This window comes from Macaca nemestrina, chromosome 3 (genome assembly GCF_043159975.1).
Source record: "Macaca nemestrina isolate mMacNem1 chromosome 3, mMacNem.hap1, whole genome shotgun sequence".
NCBI lineage: Eukaryota > Metazoa > Chordata > Mammalia > Primates > Cercopithecidae > Macaca > Macaca nemestrina.
Genome location: NC_092127.1, coordinates 20,750,487 through 20,771,672, shown reverse-complemented (window position 1 = coordinate 20,771,672; position 21,186 = coordinate 20,750,487). Strand labels below are relative to the sequence as shown.

The 21,186-nt window shown below is 38.3% G+C and overlaps 1 protein-coding gene across 11 annotated transcripts in view; it reads right to left on the bottom strand.

The window, feature by feature from the left end:
• The window catches only part of LOC105466708 (carbonyl reductase 4), a 176,526-nt gene extending 157,839 nt beyond the window's left edge, over nt 1-18,687 (bottom strand). For all 11 annotated transcript variants that reach the window (XR_011620834.1, XR_011620836.1, XR_011620832.1 and 8 more), the window contains exons 1-4: nt 18,542-18,687; nt 15,911-16,031; nt 14,696-14,832; nt 10,147-10,281 (exon numbers count right to left, since the gene is read on the bottom strand). Coding sequence is in view for 2 of the 11 variants with exons in the window: in XM_071092854.1 (XP_070948955.1) it covers nt 10,147-10,281; nt 14,696-14,832; nt 15,911-16,031; nt 18,542-18,683 (535 nt within the window). In the remaining 9 variants the exon portion in view is untranslated. The remainder of the gene's footprint in view (nt 1-10,146; nt 10,282-14,695; nt 14,833-15,910; nt 16,032-18,541) is intronic.
• Between the last annotated feature and the right edge of the window lie 2,499 nt (nt 18,688-21,186).

Sequence of the window (21,186 nt, the reverse complement as noted above, 5' to 3'; positions counted from 1 at the left end):
GTAAACATTTAATGTGCAATCTCAAAAATATAGTTTCCAAATTGCCCTATGTTAAAACTAAATCATTTATAGCTCAAACTATAGATAAACCTAAATATATTACCTTTTAAAGTACCATAATAAATGTGAAGTAAACAATGAATTAAGAATTAACATTAGGCCATTGGTTTATTACGCAATACTATGTAATTACTTAACTTTCCTTTCTTTAGGTTTGCAGTTATAAATATCTATGCATATTCTTAAAAGTCTTGTGAAAAATATTCATAGATTTGTCTATCATGAAGCTTATGAATGACACTTTCATTAGGGAAAAACTGAAACAAGCTAAATGTCTTTCAGTAAGAAACTGGTTAAATAAGTTATGATACATCCATACAACAAAATAATGCAGGTATTACAAATAATGCTATATGTTCTCATTTGTAACTGGGAGCTAAAGAATGTGTATACATGGATGTGATGACAATGGAGATTCAGAAGGGTGAGAGGGTGGGACGGAGGTGAATAAGAAATTACCTAATGGGTACAATGTGTGTTATTCAGGTGATAGACACCCTAAAAGCCCTGACTTCCCACTATGAAATCTATGCATGTAACAAAACTGCATCTGCACCTGCATTCATTTGTATTTATACAAATAAATGAATAAGATAAAAATAAAAAATTAAAATTATGCTATAGGATATTTAAATCTAAAAATAACATTTGTGTATAAAATGTAGGTTACAAATGAACTGTTATACCACTATTAAAAACACAACAAAAAACTTATACTAATGACTAAAAAAAGTATTATACCAAAATATTAACAGTGATTATCATTAGATACTAGAATTACAGGTAATGATTTTTATTTTCTTTATATTTTTCTGCTTTTTGCAAACTGTCTACAACAGATATATATATTACTTCTGTATTCAGATAAAAAGTTGTTGAAAAAATACACACAGTACTACCTTCAGATAGTCTGTAATGAAGGCCTGGAATAACAAAACTAATGTGTGTTTCACTGTGAAATTACATTGTGAAATACAGTCTTCTCTGCCATAAAATCTTACCACATTTATTTTAAAAGTCAGCAATATTTCCTTCATATCCTCTCATCTTTAAGAAGAATGAGAAGGCCAGAAGGAATGCAAGAATAAAAGGAGGAGCAGCTAACACAGATATTGATACTAGCCTCTGTAGAATTTCCAATGAACTGTAAATGAAACTTAATTTACAGTGAAGAGTCACAATAATCAACAGGCAATCCAATCATCTTAATATCTTGGGGGTTCTTGCTATCCAAAGTTTTCTGTCTTTAGATACACGTATCTTCCTTTTTATTTTATTTTATTTTTTTTTGACAAGAGTCTCACTCTGTCACCAGGCTAGAGTGCAGTGGTGCGATCTCGGCTCACCGCAACCTCCGCCTCCTGGGTTCAAGCAATTCTCCTGCCTCAGCCTCCCCAGTAGCTGGGACTACAGGCATATGCCACCACGCCCAGCTAATTTTTGTATTTTTAGTAGAGACGGGGTTTTCACCAGGTTGGCCAGGATGGTCCTGAACTCCTGACCTCAGGTGATCCACCCACCTCAGCCTCCCAAAGTGCTAGGATTACAGGCGTGAGCCACTGTGCCCAGCCGACAAAAGTATTTTCAAAAGTGCCTCAGAGAGTATCCTAGGAAGCAAACCTCATCTCATACTTGTAATAAAAGCAGAATGAATAAAAATTGTCAAAAACATGTAAAAGTTCATGTTATCTTCTCAAAGATAGACACAATTATCCTTTAAGTTCTTTTCGAACTCTAGCAAAATTAGCATAGAATACTTCCCAGTAACTCTCACAAACTCTCAGCATAAAAATCGATGCATTTTAACCTAAAAAACAAAAACAGAAAAACACGATAAACTACAGTAGAAATGGTTTGCAAGAAAGACCTTGTGACTTTGCAAATCCCAGGCTCAACTTCTGACTCTGCTGGCCTGGCCTTTTTTCTCAAAGGCAGTATTTTGTGGTTTAAAAAACCACTGGATTAGGATACATTAAACTAGGTTCTGTTCCCTGCTCTGCTAATACTATTAAAGCTATAACCTGAGAAAAATCATGTGCCAAGACCAGCTCAGTCATGGAGACCCCAACCCAGCAGCACTAGAAGAATTAAAGACACACATACAGAAATATAGAGTGTGGAGTGGGAAATCAGGCTTCTTACAGCCTTCAAAACTGAGAGCCTCGAACAGAGATTTACCCACATATTTACTGACAGCAAGCCAGTGATAAGCATTGTTCCTATAGATTATAGATTAACTAAAAGTATTCCTTATGGGAAACAAAGGGATGGGCCGAAATGAAGGGATAGGCCGAAATAAAGGGATGGGTCTGGCTAGTTATCTGAAGCAGGAGCATGTCCTTAAGGTGCAAATCGCTCATGCTATTGTTTGTGGTTCAGGAACACCTTTAAGAAGTTTTCCACCCTGGGTGGGCCAGATGTTCCTTGCCCTCATTCCAGTAAACCCGCAACCTTCAGCATGGGCGTCATGGCCATCACGAACTTGTCACGGGGCTGCAGAGATTTTGTTTATGGTCAGTTTTGGGGCCAGTTTATGGCCAGATTTGGGGGCCTGTTCCCAACAGTCACGTACTATCTGCAACTGAATGACTGTTTCTGTATCATAAAATGAATGAAACAGATGGAAAATGACAGATCTCTGAGGTTTCTGTTTTTTTCTTTTTTGCTTTTTTTTTTTTTTTTTTTTTTAGACAGTCTGGCTCTGTCACCCAAGCTGGAGTGCAGTGGCACAACTGCGGCTCACTGCAACCTCTGCCTCCCAGGTTCAAGCAATTCTCCTGCCTCAGCCACCCCAGTAGCTGGGACTACAGGCGCCTATCACCATGCCCAGCTAGTTTTTGGTTTTTTTGTTTTTTGTTTTGTTTTTTTTTTTGAGACGGAGTTTGGCTCCTGTCACACAGGCTAGAGTGCAATGGCATGATCTCGGCTCACTGAAACCTCCACCTCCCAAGTTCATGCCTCAGCCTCCTGAGTAGTTAGGATTCCATGCATTCGTCACCACACCAGGCTAATTTTGTATTTTTAGTAGAGGCAGGGTTTCACAAGGTTGGTTGCGCTGGTCTCAAACTCCTGGCCTTAAGTGATCAGCCTGCCTTGGCCTCCCAAAGTACTGGGATTACAGGCGTAAGCCACCATGCAGCCTGGCCTGAGGTTTCTGTTAGCCCCTGCAACCCTACGATTCAGATTAAAAGTATGCCTCATTAAGTACTCTTCATGACAACTTCACTTGAAATTTAGGAAAGTAAGTTCCCCTAGAAGGGCCCTCAGTTCTCACATTGGTAGGTACATACAGGTTAGACTACTTCCAATTCAAGAAGCACTAATGCTAACCTGGGTTTTCATCCATGCTGTGTTGAAAGGAACTGATTGGCCCTTCTGGGTGGATGCTAGTTCTGATATGTTTGTCCTTTTGGAGACAAAAAGTAAGGCCACAAAAGTTGTGAGTGACCATTTGAACATGTTTTTTCACCTCGGGAAAAAAGCAGATCTAGAATAAGGCATGAGATACTGGAAGGTCTCCAAGCCTTAGACAGGCAAGGAGACCTAAGCAGTGAGACACTTTCAGGGACAATCCCAGAGAGATGGAAAGATAACCTCTACCACACAGACACAGGCTGGCACCCTTCTTTCTGCTTGTATTACTTTCTAGTCTATGCTCTCTCTCTGCTTGGCCCCAAAGGACTCTCCCCCATATCATCCTTTCACTTCATTTGTAAAACTCTGGAAATTTTGCTCTACTCCCCTTTTTGCTAGGTATACATTTGCAATGCCTTTCACACTAGGCTATAAAAATTACAAACTACCAGTAGGTGCCACTGTCCAACAAATAATGCTACTGCATCTCCTGGAGAGTTAGGGGTTTCCAATTTGGAGGACAGACATGTGATCCCCCAAAAACAACCAAGTAAGCTAGATATGGAACAGATAAAGGCTGACATCTTGAAGCTTTTAATAAGGTCCTGTTAAACATTACAGCCTGGATTCATCTCTGCTATGATCTATGTCTATGTTAGGTCGGATCTGTACAATCTGATGATTACAAGAAGTCCAGAACAGGAATGATGTTCAGCCACCCACCTCGAAGGAAGAGTCTCCCTCTACTGCTCAAGCTTAGAAGACAAGGGTGTGATTTATTTAGGGAAAGCTTGCCACAACCTCTCCCGAGACCTATGAATGGATACTTGGGATAACAAATATCAGCGGACAGCTGCTAGCCATCACTGAACTCTGCACTAAAAGTAAAGTGGATGAAAGAGGCCAAGCTGAAAGGAAGGGATGAATTCACCAATGCTGGTTTTTCCTCTGTGATTATGTTATTTTCTGTGGAGGACAAGCACATGTCCAAAGAGCCTCTCTTCATTTTCTGTAGCTTTTTAAAACACGTATAAACTTTACGTTTTTGAGGAATTTTAGGTTTACAGTAAATTGAACACAACGTTCAGAGAGATCCCATGCACCCCCTTTTCACCCCTCCTTCCCATTTCCCCCTATTACTAACATCTTACCTTAGTGTGGCACATTTTTTACAACTGATAAACCAATATTGATACATTGTTAAGTAAAGCCCATGGTTTATATTAGGGTTCACTCTTTATTTTATGTATTTATTTATTCATTTATTTAATACCATTTTGTCTTCACAAGCTAAGAGGTCACTCTTTAGACTGTACAGTTCTACAGGTCTGGACAAATGCATAATATCATGTGTCCACCATTATAGTAGCATACAGAATAGTTTTACTGCCCTAATAATCTGTCTGTAGCTTTTTAAAACTCATGTATCTGTCCCCACTTTATCAGAAATTAAAATTTATCAGAAATTAAATTAAAAATGTAAAGCTAGTCTCTAATGATAAATTACTGTGGGCTGTACGGAACTTCCATGTCATTTTATATTAAAGGTTATGAACCACATGATCTTCATTTATAAATATATTCACAACCCAGGGCATGACATATAAATAGTCTCTTGGATTCCATATCATGTATCACAGACTTGAAGAGAGAAATTAATAGTCCTTAAACAACTCACACACCCTTCTTTCTGCTTGTATTACTTTCTGGTCTGTGCTCTCTTCTTGGCCCCAAAGGACTCTTCCCCCATATCATTCTTTCACTTCATTTATAAAATTCTGGAAATTTTGCTCTACTCCCCTTTTTGCCAGGTATATATTTACAATGCCTTTCAAACTAGGCTATAAAATTTACAAACTACCAGTAGATGCCACTGTCCAATAAATGATGCTACTGCATCACCTGGACAGTCAGAGGTTTCCAATTGGCTACAAAGTTATCACTTCTTAAATCAATGAAAAGATAATTGAAACGATAAGCACTAAACCAATTTAGAGCAAAGATACTTCTAGTTTAGTTCCATATATGTGATTAAAAACCCAGTACAATTTTTACAGGAACTCTTTAGGAACAGGGATACTCTTGCTCATAAAAGTAAATGCATGGCTCCTGCCCAGTGAGAATTTATATTTGATAAACTCTAAAGATATAGGCTAGGCATGGTGGCTTATGCCTGTATTCCCAGCTACTACTGAGGCAGGAGGATAGCTTGAGCCCAGAAGGTCGAGGCTGCAGTGAGCCAAGACTGCACCACTATACTCCAACCTAGGCAACAGAGTGAAACCCCATCTCAAAAAAAATTTTTAACAATTTTTTTAAAAAGATTGTTTCCTTTATGTATTTCTGACTAGCTATATAGTATAAATAGAAATACTTCATTTCCATATTCCTAGGTCATTATTTTAGTTTTCAACATTTTTATATACAGCAGAGCCTTTATATTTAAAAAGGCATCAGGATTTTAGCTTATCACTAGTACTAACAATTGTGAGATGGGGCACTATTTGATGTATCTACCAGCTCAGATGTCCACTCTTTGATTAAAGTTTCCAGGACTCAAAAAAAACAAAAACAACCCCAGACACTTTTCTAAGGGAGAAGAAATAAGGCTCTTACCAAAAAACTAAACCAAGATTTTAACCAGAACAAATTTCTATGTCTTAATATTATGTTTGTAGAAGGAAGCAGAGTGAGAAATCAACTTCATTCCAAACAGCACATAAGAACACTTAGAATATCTGTTCTGAGTAGCTGCCAAACTCATACAAATCTTTGTCACCAAGATTTTCTCCAAGCAGTAAACATAAAAGCTCTTCAACTTAAAAAATAAATAAATAAAAGTGCTGAAACACTTAAAGTATCCTCTAGAAATAAACACAATACTATTTGTCAAAATTTAAAATGCATATACCTCTGAGGTCTTGGCAATTCCAGTCCCAAGATTACACTCATATACTTGCAAATGTGCAAAATAAACTATATACAAGTATTGTCACTGCAGTTGTAACAGAAAAAGTTCAGAAAATAAATGCCCATCAAAAGACAACAGGTTAGTTAGGCATACCCTTAAAACAAACATTATTTTCTGTTTTCATTCAGCCATTAAAAGTGACACAACAGTCACAAAACACCAATTATTACATGATTCCATTTATATGAAACGTCCGGAATACGCAAATCTGTAGAGACAGAAAGTAGTTTAGCGGTTACCAAAACCTGGGGAGATAGGAAAGAAATAGGGAATGAATGCTAATGGGTTTAGGATTTCTTTAAAAATGATGAAAATATTCTAAAATTTACTGTGGTAAAGATTGAACAATTCTGTGACTTACTAAAACCACTGAATTGTACAATTTAAATGGGTGAATTGTATGGTATGTGAATTGTATTTCCACAAAGCTGTTATTTTAGAAAGTGAAGCAGCTCTATATGGAAAAACATAGAAACATCACCAAGGTATATTGTTCTATGAAAAAAGGAAGATACAGAACACTGTGAATTGCATGATACAATTTGTGTTATCTTACACTCACGCCTAGCCTGCTTTATTGGCTTATATGAAATACAAAAGAAACTATGTAGTTAACAGCAATTACTTTTAAGTAACTGAATGTCCAGAGGAGAAAAGATTCTTCATGCCTTTTTGTACTTTTGAATTTTGTACAATATTATCTATTCAAAACACATATTGTTTTAAAGTAATATAGCCATTATAGGTTCCACTTATCAAATATTGTTTCTAATATTCAATATTTTCCAATCAGTAAGATTTACCATGAACAGTTTATTTCATATTTAAAGTAATACCAAAGATTAGCAGCTATTGATCTTTAAAAACAGTCAACAATATTAGGCCATGAATGGCAGCCTAATTTATTATTTTCCTTGTTCCTTGCTTTTCCTGTTATAATTTGCTTTTAAACTGTTTTCCTGCTAATTGGAAACTCTATTTGAAGGTGACCAGGAAAACTGACATTGTTAACTCTGATGTTTGTTAGCTCTGTTAGAAGATCTGTTGAAGAATCTGGTTGAAATTACTATCTAAAATAAGGTTGGTAAATAATCCATAGAACTGATGTAATTCTACTATTTCAAGTTGCACTTTGCTTCTGACCAATAATGTATATTCATACCATCAAATCTGCTAAATATACATAAAGGCCACCCTATTAAATGGCAACATGTTCAGCTACAGGTCGTTATCTGTAGTATAAATTGCACTGGAAATCCATAATATATAAATATATATTATGCTCTATAAGGGTTCTATGCTCAACGAAAAAGGGGAGTGATAAATAAAACCACCACTTTCAAAAAAAAATAAAATAAAAGACTGCACTGGAAAGTAAAATCTTTAAGAAAGAAAGACTACAACCACACTTCCATAACAATCTTAAAACTTCCCCTTAGTATGCAAACTGGATTCCCACTATTTAGTCTACTGCCTTGACAACTATTTACTCTTAACTAGACAAAATTAAGCATTCTTTCTTTCTTCAACATTTCCATAGCACCATATATGTACCTCTATTTTATATTTATCATAAGACATTGCAATTATTTGTTTACATGTCAGTCTTTTTCACTATACTTAGCTCCTTGTGCAGAAATACCTATTCATTCCTGTATTTGGGGAGCTAGCACAGCCCCTGCACGTAGGAGACATGCCAGAAAGTTTGCTGCATGAGCTACTGTTAGCTAAGAACACTTGCATTTCCTGTAAACTATTCAGCTTTTAAATTATCATGAACTAAAATTAACCCTTCATTACCCACAATATTCCAATCCTGAAAAGAGAGGGAAGCAAATACATGTAGTTCCAAACCACAAATAATTTATTCCACAGATGTTTCATCTAGGCTAACACTAAAAATCAATCAGCTTGCATAAAGCACACACAAAGAGAAAACAGCACTAAGATAACAAAAATGCTGCTTTTGGATTGCTTTTTCTTTTTCTTTCTCTCCCTACTCCCAGAAAATAGATGTATCTGAACCACAGTCACTTATCAAATATTCATAGATTTAGAATGTCTGAATGTAGCTAGTCGCTGGGCCAAAAAAAAAAAAAAAAAAAAAGAATGGAAATAAAGACACACTATAGACCAAAACGGTTACCAGGATATTTTGATAAATCCCTGATACCTGCTGGCTCAACCTCAGTGCCAAAGAAAACACCAACTGTAAGGTCCAAGCTGGAGCCGTTAGTGACTGGAAAGGGAAAGGTGGCAAACGTCTACTTCAGCCTCTCTTTCTGACAAACGACCAGCAAACCGAACTAAACTGCCTTTTCTTATATAGGTGATTAATTCTTAAGTACCTACAGTAGGCTAGGACAAAGATTCCATGGCTAACTGGCAGAGGTAGATAAAAACACTTGTGTTACTTAAATACCAAGTAAATACCTAATCAAAATTTCTAGCACACCAGCTAATTAGTGATAATGTATTTTTGAGTTTTAGCACCATTTTATTACCCTTTTCATTAATCCAGGCAATTGTATCAACTAGTAACCTGGCAAAAGGCAAATAATGGAAAAGTAAAAATTAGGAAAATGGGAGGTTCCAGATAGTTTAGACAGACCATAGTAGTAAAAGAACAAAACTATCTAAAGTTTGTGTAATGATATAAAGGAAATCTAAAAAGAAATTTTTTATTTTTATAGAGACAGGGTCTCGACAGGGTCTCGCTCTGTCACCTAGGCTGGAGTACAATGGCATGATCATAGCTCACTGCAACCTCCAACTCCTGGGCTCCAGCAATCCTCCTGCTTTAGCCTCCCAAGTAGCTGGGACTATAGGTATGCACCACTATGCCCGGCTAATTTTTTTTTCTTTGGGTACGGACAGCATCTTGCTATGTTGCTCAGGCTGATCTGGAACTCCTGGCCTCACGATACTCCTGCCTCAGCCTCCTGCATGAGCTACCACACCTGGTAGGACATTAATTTTAAGCTTCCATTAGGTGGAAATCAAAAGACAAAGCTTTTAGTAACAGTTTTTCCATAAACTAGATGTATAACCTTAGGCAAGTCACTCTGAATCCCAGGTACAGTTTTCTAATCTACAAAAATGACTGGAAAAAATGATCTCTAAGACCCTCTCCACCTTAAGTTATTCCATTAGTGCCAAATTTAAAAATAAAGACTCCTATGTTTTGGATGTTTGTTCCCTCCAAATCTCATGTTGAAATGTGATTCCCAGTGTCGGAGGTGGGCCTAGTGGGAGGTGTTTGGGTCATGGAGGCGGATTCTTCATGAATAGCTTGGTGCCCTCCACATGGTAACAAATGAGTTCTCACTGTTCACGCCAGAGCTGGTTGTTTAGAGCCTGCCACCTCCTCTCTCTTGCTCTTGCTACCCCCATATGACTTGCCTGCTACCTCTTTACCTTCTGCTATGATTGAAAAAAAGCTTCCTTGGCCTCACCAGAAGCTGAGCAGATGCTGGTGTCATGCTTGTACAGCCTGCAGACCCGAGAGCCAAATAAGCCTCTTTTCTTTATGAATTACCTCAGATAGTCCTTTATATAAATGCAAACAGGCTAACAGATAGACTTTATATAGAATATGAGGTACAAGAAATTTTTTTGAGTCTCCCAGTTCATTATTTCATTCTTTTCACAATCATTTTACAAACTGTTCTACCCAGATGTCAATTACTAATGTTCCAAATAATGGTTTCCCGATAAAACAATAATCATAATCAAGTTATTTTAATAAAGTTTTCACTAACCTGGTGCAACTACATTCACTCTAATTTTCTTTCTTGCTACCTCTTTAGCAAGAGCACGTGAAAATCCAACTAATCCTCCTTTACTGGCACTGTAAACGGACTGGCCAGAATTGCCTTTTAAGCCAACAATGCTTCCTAGGACAAAAAAAAAAAAAAAAAAAAAAAAAAAAGGGTATTAAATTCAATTAATGGGGTTACTTGAAAATTCAGATAATTTATAGTAAACAAAAAGGTAAAACCCACCTCACCTTGTCCTTTGTTAAAATCAGAAATTCTAAACACTGTCATGAGTCATTTACGGAAGATATAAGAGTCCAAGTCTGCTCCAGATACATACAGAAAATAGCATTTGAAAGCAGCTGATATAAAACTGCCAATGCAGGTGCTTGCAAATTGATCCATTATGTGAAGGGGACACACTCTAATTTCTGAGCATGTCAGATATGATGAAAACTCTGTATGAAAATTCTCTGGTATTTATAAAGGCTTCCAGCAGGTAGAGGTTAATGCCAAAAAAACAATTAGTCAGACAAAAGCTAACTAATTTTATGATTCTACAACACAGACATAAGGCAGAAAGCTCTCATTTTCTCTTTAAAAACTAGTTCATTTGAAGACAAATCTCACTAAAATTGAATTACGTGCATAACTCATTTTATTGTTCTGCTTTATTGTGCTTTGCAGATATTGTGGGGTTTTTTGGGGTTTTTTTGTTTTTTTAACAAATTGAAGGCTTGTAGCAACCCTGCCATCAAGCAATCCTATTAGCACTTCTCCAACAGCATGGCTCACTGTGAGCACTGCTCACTCTGTGTCTCTTTGTCGCATTTTGATAATTTTCACACCATCTTAAACCTTTTCGTTATTATGATGTCTGTTATAATGATCTGTGGTCAGTGATTCTTGATGTTCACTGCTGTTGGGGTGCCACAAACAAAATATTACTGCTCACTGACAATGCACCTGCTCACCAAAGAGCTCCGATGGAGAGATGTGCAAGGAGATTAATGCTGTTTTTGTGCCTGTTAACACAATATCCTTTCTTCAGCTCATGGATCAAGGGATAATTGTGACTTTCAAGTCTTATTTAAGAAACACTTTATAAGTCTATAGCAGTCATAAATAGTAAGTCCTCTTAGGAATCTGGGCAAAGTAAATTGACAGCCTTCTGGAAAGGATTCACTGTTCTATATATCATTCAGAACATTTGTGATTCATGGCAGGACGTCAAAATATCAACATTAACAGGAGTTTGAAAGAAGTTATTTCAACCCTCATGGACGACTTTGTGGGGTTCAAGACTTCAATGGAGCAGAATTACAAGTGGAGCCTGAAGATGTGACCGAATTGCTGCAATCTCATGATAAAACAAATGGGTGAGGAGTGGCTTCCTATGTATGGATAAACAAAGTTGTTTCTCAAGATGGAATCTACTCCTTATGAAGATGTGAATAGTGTTGAAATGACAAAGGATTTAGAATATCCTACAAACTTAGTTGATAAAGCAATAGCAGGGATTGAGAGGAGTGGCTCCACTTGGATAAAATCCAGTTGGATTTTTTACTTGGATAAAAAATTTTGTCTTAAGAAATTGCCACAGCCACCATTATCAGTCAGCAGCCATCAACATCAAGGCGGGACCCTATGCCAGCAAAAAGATTATGACTTGCAAGAAGCTCAGATGATCATTAGCACTTTTTAGCAATTAAGTATTTTTTAGCAACAAAGTATTTACGTTGTTTTTTAGATACAATGCTACTGCATACTTAATAGATCATAATATAACTTTTACATGCACTGAGAAACTAAACAATTGGGTAACACAAAATTTGCCACATTGATTGACTCTTCATTTCATGAAAGATTTCTCTGCAGCATGTGATGCTGTTTGATAGCATTTTATCCAAGTAGAACTTTAAAAATTGGAGCCACTCCTCTCAATCCCTGCTATTGCTTTATCAACTAAGTTTATAGGATATTCTAAATCCTTTGTCATTTCAACACTATTGATATCTTCACAAGGAGTAGATTCCATCTTGAGAAACAACTTTGTTTATCCATACATAAGAAGCAACTCCTCACCCATCTGTTTTATCAGGAGATTGCAGCAATTCAATTTGTGTGACTTACATTCTTGAAATATTCGCTTTATTCTGGTGGAGTAGAACCAAAGCTACAATATCTGCAAGACATGCTTGTACTGTCGATCTAAATTGGCAAAGCTTCAATTATAAACATTTTGTAAAAGTGCAATTTCATTACATTCAGTGATGTATTGTAAATTGTACTGCCTACTGAAGATTCTTGAGTGACCACATCTAATGAATATGTAATAATTTTTAATTCAAGTATCAACTATATGCAAATAACTTCTTGCAAAACAGAAGTGGGGAAGTAATTTTCTGCACCACTGACCTGTACTTATGATATAAAAATTAATCAAGGACCTCACAAAATTTTTTAAAAGTAATTTTAAAAAAAGAAAACATTCCAAACATCTATTAGAATCAACAAGTTCAGTATTAGAATATTTATCTACATTATATATTGTCGGCCAATTAATAATAAAGGAAGAGAACTATGAGGTACACAGACAGAAAAGACATCAGACTGAAGAAATGCATATGGACAGAGAAAGAAGTGTTTATCAGAAAGAAGAATACAGAGAGACACAAAAAAAGAAAAATACATGTACAAAAAAAATACCAAACAGGGCTGGTCCGATGGTAGCAGGTTATCAGAACTTATTAACAATAGTGTCACTAAAATTGGTGGCTAAATATGAGTGGCTTTTAAAAGAAAAAAAGAAATACCAAACAGAAGCTTTAGCAGCTTTGATTTGTGCCACGCACTACTGTTCATCAGGTCAAAAAGTGATAATTTCTGAAATATCAATGAAGTGTCTAGCAGTTTAAAGTAGTCCTTTCTGTAGTAAGATTCTCAATTTACTTTTTATTATCTATTATTTTACTTTTAGCTCAATTCTAAAAGTTTTGCATGCATAAGGAGGACTGATGGGTTTTTTTAAATATACCTAAAAACAAAAAAGAATATTTTAGAGTTAAATAAATATACCTCAGGTTATCAGGTGACAGATACAGGCCTGTCTGCCTACTTATAAATATCCCAAGTCCTTATCTGGCTGTGTTAAAAGGCAAAGGTTGACTCATTGACTAATCTCTTATATAAGAAAACAGATCCCTTAAAAAGGGTAAATGTCCAAAATGCTCTCATGTCCCCTTAGTTTATTAGCATAGTATTCTTTCCTTCTCTCATTTTCAAAACAGAAAAACCCTAAATTCTGGCTTGAAAAACCATTTCCTACATTTAAAAGAACAGGGTCATTTACTTTTATGGAGCAGCATCCCCCTTTTGTGGCCTTTTAAGGTTTTACCATTTGAAAATAAAAACAAATTATATCCTAGTATTTCCAAATTATCAAACTGAAATAAAATTTCAAGTCATTTTGCATTTTAAGTTCTACAGGCATATACTCCACAGTTTATCTGCCCTGTGGGTTAGATGAACTGAAAACTAAGGGTTACTTACATCCATTCTTAAAAACAGAGAAATTTTATCTTCCTTTAAACCTCTATGCAAGATTTAATAGTAACCCATGCAACTGCTGTAGACAATATTACTTAGCCCCTACTGTCTACTTTAATTCCTTGTCCATGTTTTAAAAATTAGGTTCCTGGCTAGGCACGTGGCTCACGCCTATAATCCCAGCACTTCAGGAGGATCACTTGAGCCCAGGAGTTAAAGACCAGCCTGGGCCACATAGTGTGACCTTGTCTCTATTTAAAAAAAAAAAAAAAGTTTCACATAAAAATCAGGATGTGGCCGGGCGCGGTGGCTCAAGCCTGTAATCCCAGCACTTTGGGAGGCCGAGACGGGCGGATCACGAGGTCAGGAGATCGAGACCATCCTGGCTGACACGGTGAAACCCCGTCTCTACTAAAAAAATACAAAAAACTAGCCGAGCGAGGTGGCGGGCGCCTGTAATCCCAGCTACTCGGGAGGCTGAGGCAGGAGAATGGCGTGAACCTGGGAGGCGGAGCTTGCAGTGAGCTGAGATCCGGCCACTGCACTCCAGCCTGGGCGGCAGAGCGAGACTCCGTCTCAAAAAAAAAAAAAAAAAAAAAAAAAAAAAAAAAAATCAGGATGGTCCAATTTCTCTGGAAAAATCAAAATTGCTGGCAAAACTGGAACCACATTCTTGCACAGCAACAATCTACTAAATCTAAGTAGTGGTCTCCACCATACCATATGGGCTCTGGACAATGAAGCTGGATATCATTTATCACATGGCTGGTACTGTCATTTTTCTAGTACTCAGTGGTGTCACTCATTTAACACCGGCCTGACTCCTATAGGGATGTGAATGTGTGACTCTTATTTTACTCATTAATCAATTAATTAAATCCTTTTTTCCATAGATAATATAAATTTCATTCATGTTTCACAATAAATTACAAATTAGTGGATCAAATATTTTTATGGTAAGGTATTATGGGATAATTATAAATTCACAAAGGTGAAGACTCACCTACATTAACAATAGACCCTCCCTGTTGTTGAATCATAGCCCTCATGGCAGCTTTACAGGTCAGCATGGAACCCAAGAGGTTAGTATGAAGCTGAGATACCATATCTTCAGTTTTTGTTCTTACTAAAAGACTATCCCTACGAAATGAAACAGCATATAACAGTATATAGTAAGATAAAAACAAACAAAAGAGGTTAAGACTAATATAACATTTTTACTGAAAGTAGAGTGCAAGAAGTGCTTCCTATCTGAGCTAGAATAACTAGAATACCTAGAGTCCCATTTTGAACTTGGCTTGAGAAACATTAAAATAACAATTGATAAACCAGAAAGGATCCACTTGGAAGACAGGTTCTTACCCCGTCTCAGCTTGAGTGGAAATATTCTTAACCCCTAAAAGGAGTACCATGTAGCCAAAATAGTTTGAATGAACTGAGCAACTGTCATACTAAGCCTTGTTTAGCAAGAAAATTAATGTTATTCTAAATATTCTCTCATAAATTCATCTTTTAAAAAATAATGTCCACTCCATGATTCTATTAGTGTTAAGTTCACAAACTGGCAAAACGTATATATGGTGACAAAACTCAGAAAATAGTTACCAACAAGAAAGTATTGAGAAGACACTGCCTTCTGGAGCACTGGAAACATTCTACACCTCAATATGTGTGATGACTACAATGTTAAAATCGATTAAGCTGGGCCAGGCGCGGTGGCTCATGCCTGTAATCCCAGCACTTTGGGAGGCCGAGGCAGGCGGATCACGAGGTCAGGAGATCGAGACCATCCTGGCTAACACGGTGAAACCCCGTCTCTACCAAAAATACAGAAAAATTAGCCGGGCGTGATGGCAGGTGCCTGTAGTCCCAGCTACTCTGGAGGCTGAGGCAGGAGAATGGCGTGAACCCGGCAGGCGGAGCTTGCAGTAAGCCGAGATCGCGCCACTGCACTCCAGTGTGGGGGGAGAGAGCAAGACTCCGCCTCAAAAAATAAAAATTAAAAAAATAAAATAAAATTTAAAAATCGATTAAGCTGGACATTTGTTATATGTTGTATCTCAATATAAAAGAAAAGAATTATGGATTGACAAGTTTTAAAATAGCTTTTACTCCCAGTTAGAAATAAAATAAACATACTAACTTATACTAATCAAAGACATATTAGGAATAAAAGTTTTAAATATATATCAGAAATTTATTTAAATCTGTGACCAACCTGTTAATACCAGCTGCATTTACCAAGAAATTTACTCGACCTAAATGTTTCTCCATCTCTTCAAATGTATTTTGAACATCATGTTCTTTAGCAACATCACAGCTAAATGCCAAATGATCTCCTACACAACAAAGTCAAAGAAGAATTAATTATAAGTTATAACTCAAATTTTAAATGTACTCAATACACATTCGTTAAACATTTACCTAAGATGGCAGGCCTGTGCTAATCTAGAACCTAGAGATTAAAAAAGTAATGTCATGAGGCCTGGCTTTCACAGAGGTGGTCTAATCAAACTGGGATGGGGGAACAAAGAGGAAATAAAGTACTACTACAGAAAGTTAATTTTTAAATTTTCTTTTTAATCAACAAAGAGGGGAGGGCTTTTTCAAGTTATAAAGGCTCTGTAAGATTCATCTAATAGTATTTATAGCTTTAACACTGAACTCACGCTACCCAATTCGACAGTCTTCTCGGTTTTATATTCTTTTTTGAAATTTATGTCTAATTCTGTCAGGTTTTTGTTGAATTAGTTTCTTTGGCCCTGAACAGGAACTCTGAGGTTTCTTCTTTTTAAGTGCTACAGATGCACTATGGCACATATATTATAACGACTATTATTCAAACCTGACCATCAGGAGAGACGAGACAACACAAGAAGCTGTAAAAATGCTAAAACTATAAACCACGGGGGGGAAAAACACTTTTCACTAAAAGCAAATGTTACTTACCACTTTTTAAAAAATGGTTAAATGCCAAAAAACACTTCAAAGGAAAATAAAGCATCATTCCCTATGTAATAATCTACCATTTTAATACTCTAAAATGTAGAATTGTTTTTAAAAGCTACAACAATTGCTTATTTCCTGTCTGACCTTGACAAATATGCTTACACCAACATTACAACATCAAGCCTTTGGAAACAGTAAGTGACCTGGGGAATTATACTTTCTAGATGAAAACCAATCTCTCATGGAACACGATTCAAAGGAATGCAGGGCCCAAAAGCATCCTGTGTCTTACTCTTGGTTTTCACCTGAAGACTTGTGGTGTCCAAAACCACCTTTGAAAGCTCAACTAATGGCATCAATCCAGTCCAGCAAACACTGATGGCTTGGGGTGACTCGGTAAGGGTCACCACTCTTCCCCTCCTTTGTTAGAATGGCAAGGAGTATGAGCTTCAAGAAGCATTCACTGGCATTCTCCCTGAGTTATAACTTACAGGATTTTTTTTCTTTTAGAGAGCCCAATACTCTCACAACCAGCACTGAACAGGTGATACCAAACCGATCAATAATGTTAACTTAAAAAAGAACAGCCACACCTGGCGCCTATAGTCCCAGGTCCTTGGGAGGCTGAGGTGAGAAGATCTCCAGAGCCCAGTAAATCAGGAGTTGGAGTCTAGCCCAGGCAACATAATGAGAAGGAAGCCCTCTCAAAAAAAAAAAAAAAAAAAAAAAAAAAAAAGGCCGGGGCGTGGTGGCTCACACCTGTAATCCCAACACTTTGGGAGGCCGAGATGGGCGGATCACGAGGTGAGGAGATCTAGACCATCCTGGCTAACACGGTGAAACCCCCATCTCTACTAAAAAAAAAAAAAAATTAGCAGGGCATGGTGGCGGGCGCCTGCAGTCCCAGCTACTCCGGAGGCTGAGGCTCCAGAATGGCGTAAACCCGGGAGGCGGAGCTTGCAGTGAGCCCAGACAGCGCCGCTGCAATCCAACCTGGGTGACAGAGCGAGACTCCGTCTCAAAAAAAAAAAAAAAAACACACAAACCACACACACACAAAAACAGTAAGAGCCACAAGACGCACCCCTAGGCCTCTATTCTCCCCATGCCTCCCTGATAGTAAATGAAGTACAATTTTGTCCAGTCTAGTAATTAAACAAATAGCATCTTCCGATCTTTCTAACGTCCTTTCTCCCTAAATTCAAGGAAGAGTTAAATTCACAAAATGACTAATCCACTATTAATAACCCGGAAATAAAAAATCCTGAAGTTTAAATGCAATAAAAAAGAATTTGGCAGAACAAAGTTCAACTGTCCATTTGCAAAACTCACCAAAACAATTTAGTAACATTAAAGCAAACCAGGTATATCTCAAAACTCGCTGGTACTCAAAAGGGTTTCTTCATCAAACACTGCTTTGTGCATTCGCGCAGGGCCAAAACACCGCCCTTGGGCAAAACTGAAGGGAGCCCTTTAATACCTGCACTCCTACCTTTCCTGCCTGAACTCCTTTCGGCCCAGCCCTGTCTCCGGGGGCCGAGAACTCGCCCTTTTCCCTACATTAAAAGTAAACGGTTACGTGGCTCTCTCCCACAACAGCGACGTTCCTCAGGGTTAGCACTAGCCGCAGGGCGGAGGGTGCTTATTAGTGGGGCCTCATAAGACTACCAGGTGTCAAAGAAAACCCCAAGTGCTCAGCCCTCGGCGGCAGGCTGCGCTGCCGGCGTTCTGCGAGGCTCAGGGAGATCGGGGTTTTCTGCACGAGACGCATTCTAAAGCGCCTGCAAGCGGTTGCATCGAGAAACCTCAGAGCCCTGTAAGACCATACCGCTCGTTTCACAAAGATTTTAAGCGCCTGGACCGCGGCCATACAACTGGACAACTCCAGTTTGGTACCTACCGCCGAGGTCACCGGCGGCGGCTTTGGCCCCTTCCAGGTTTCTGGCAATGATCGCCAGGCGGTAGCCTTTCCGGGCCATTAACTGGGCCACAGCCCTGCCAATGCCTCGGGAGCCTCCAAAAATAGCACACACTTTGTCCATCTCGGAGTCACAAACTCAGCGGAAAGAGGGAGGAGAGTGGGAGTCCCCTTCCAAGTTCCGTCAAGCTTTTGAACAACCGCGGTTCCAAAGGAAAAACAAAAGGCAACCCGCAGAAAAAAAAACCCCGCTCGGCACCGACACCTCCTGCGGCCCGACTCTGGTAATGCAAGAGGCGTAAAAAGGGGAGAAGAGCTCGGCGACGCCGCGTCGACGTCATCACGCACGGACTCTTCCGTGCCGCGCCTAACAAGTACGCCAGCGAGAGCTCCCACCGGCGGAAAAATGGCCTGGAGGGGGCCTAGATGCATGCTGGGCCCTGTAGTCTTCACGCAGGAGAGCAACTGGCGCAGGCGCGTTGCTCGGTGGGAAATGTACTTGTGGCACTGAGGGGGATCCTCTGTCTACCCTGGGTCGTGTTAGTCGGGATTCGAGCCCCGGTGACCAATCACCCCGGTTTGTTCGGAACTGACAGGGTTGTCAAGACGCTGGGCTTTCCCTGGCAAACCGAGACGACTTCATCACGTAGTTAGAACCCAGAGCAAGCATTAGTGGGCTTGAGCCGGTCGGGGCTCCGGTATTTGCCCTTCGCCCAGGTTTTGTTTTGCCTACAGACTTGATGTCCTACCTGTTGAAGAAGTCCCCAAGTATCGCACCCACACCAAAACCTACCCTATCTGTTCCTCCCCCAGGATGCTGCAGAAATGGACCTCTACCCGCCCAGATGTTACCATTCATCGCGAAGGGTGTCGTGAAGATGAATGCCCTGTCGAACATCATCCAGCAGGAGGTCAAGGAATTTTAACTGAATGATTGAATAGTTTTGCAAGATCTATGAAACAAGCTTCGGCTGCTGTAGAGAAACAAAAATGGGTTCCTGCAATTCTAAAGATGTGCTGGGTGCTCTGACAGTTAATAAGCTAAAAAATTCAATGTTTGTTACAAACATAGTGTAAAAAGAAAGCATTTCTTGATACAATATTATTTTACTAGATGATTCAGAAAAGTATGAACCATGATCCCTACCACTAAAAAAAACTACACCCCAGAACTACAGGACTAATACACATGAAACACTAGGAGGTATCCAAAATCATACTTAGTAAAATGTAAAATTATATTAACACAAGAGCTCCGAGAAAACGGAGATCAGTGAAGAATGAAGGCCTGCATGGAAAAGCTGGATTTGAGGGCTGGGTGAGGTTTGAAAAAAGGAAAATAAGAGCAAAAAGTCTATAAAAAAGCAAGTTGAGCATTATTTTAAATTTGTTATTCCTATTCCATTTAGAGCCAATAAAAGTTTTGAAATGGTTTGCAAAAATGCATGAGTATTTGATTTTAAAAGGCAAAGAGGACCACTGCCCCTTCTCCCGCAAGGCCAGAATAATAAATTAAGTCAGTGGAAAAAATACGAATAAAGTCATGCTGTAATAATCTATTTAGTATTAAAGAAGAGATTCATAAACTTAGAGTTTCCTGCCAGCAAAAGCAACAAAGAAAATATAATTACGAGTGGTAATTTGTGTAAGAAATAAGCCTCCTGGTTATGCAGCAGAGAAGACTGAGCAAAACTCCCTCCTCATAGGTCCTCCTAAATGGCACACTAAGCATTGTAGTAGACAGTGTGCTTCATGAAAAGAAAAAGAGATTGTAAGGCTGTTTTTATAGCATCTATTAGACTTTATTAAAAGCAAATACAATAGGAAGTTAAATAATATAAGCAAATAGTCACACATAAAAAAATGTGTCTTTGAAACAATATGTGTTTGAAACAATGAGGAAACAGGTCTGAGGAAATTTGGGATGGTGCTATATTATAGTCAGTTTTAAAGTCAGGTGCCAAGCATTAAACAGGCCTTTAACTACAGAAGTAACAAGATAAGAGCTGCATTTAAGAACTATTAGCAGGCCAGGCATGGTGGCTTATGCTTGTAATCCCAACACTGTGGGAGGCTGAGACAGGAGGATTGCTTGAGCAGAAGTTCAAAACCAACCTGGGAATCATGGTAAGACCCCCTCCTACCCCCATCTCTGCAGAAAATTCCAAAAAAATTAACTGGACATGGTGGCCTACGTGTGGTCCCAGCTACTTGGGAGGCTGAGTTGGGAGGATCATGTAAGTCCAGGAGGTTGAGGCTGCAGTGAGCCGTGATTGTACCACTGCACTCCAGCCTGCGTGACAGAGCAGGATCCTGTCTCAAAATAAAATTTTTCTAAAAAAAAAAAAAAAAAACAAACATTAGTTTCCCAGTGATGTAAAAATGGGTCAGATCAAATTTGTCTATTCACTTTCCTACTATACACTATGCAATCTTGGAAAGAAAAAACTGTTTTACATAAATTACCAATATAAGGGTCAGCCTAAATGCCAATTGTATTTCTGCACCTTAGGTCAAACCAGAGAGGTTCATCTTTTGAACAGTTCTCTCCATTTTCTAGGAAAATGATTGTTGTTTTCTACACATTGTTATTTTAGCAAAAAAAAAAAAAAAACATGGTTTTTAGA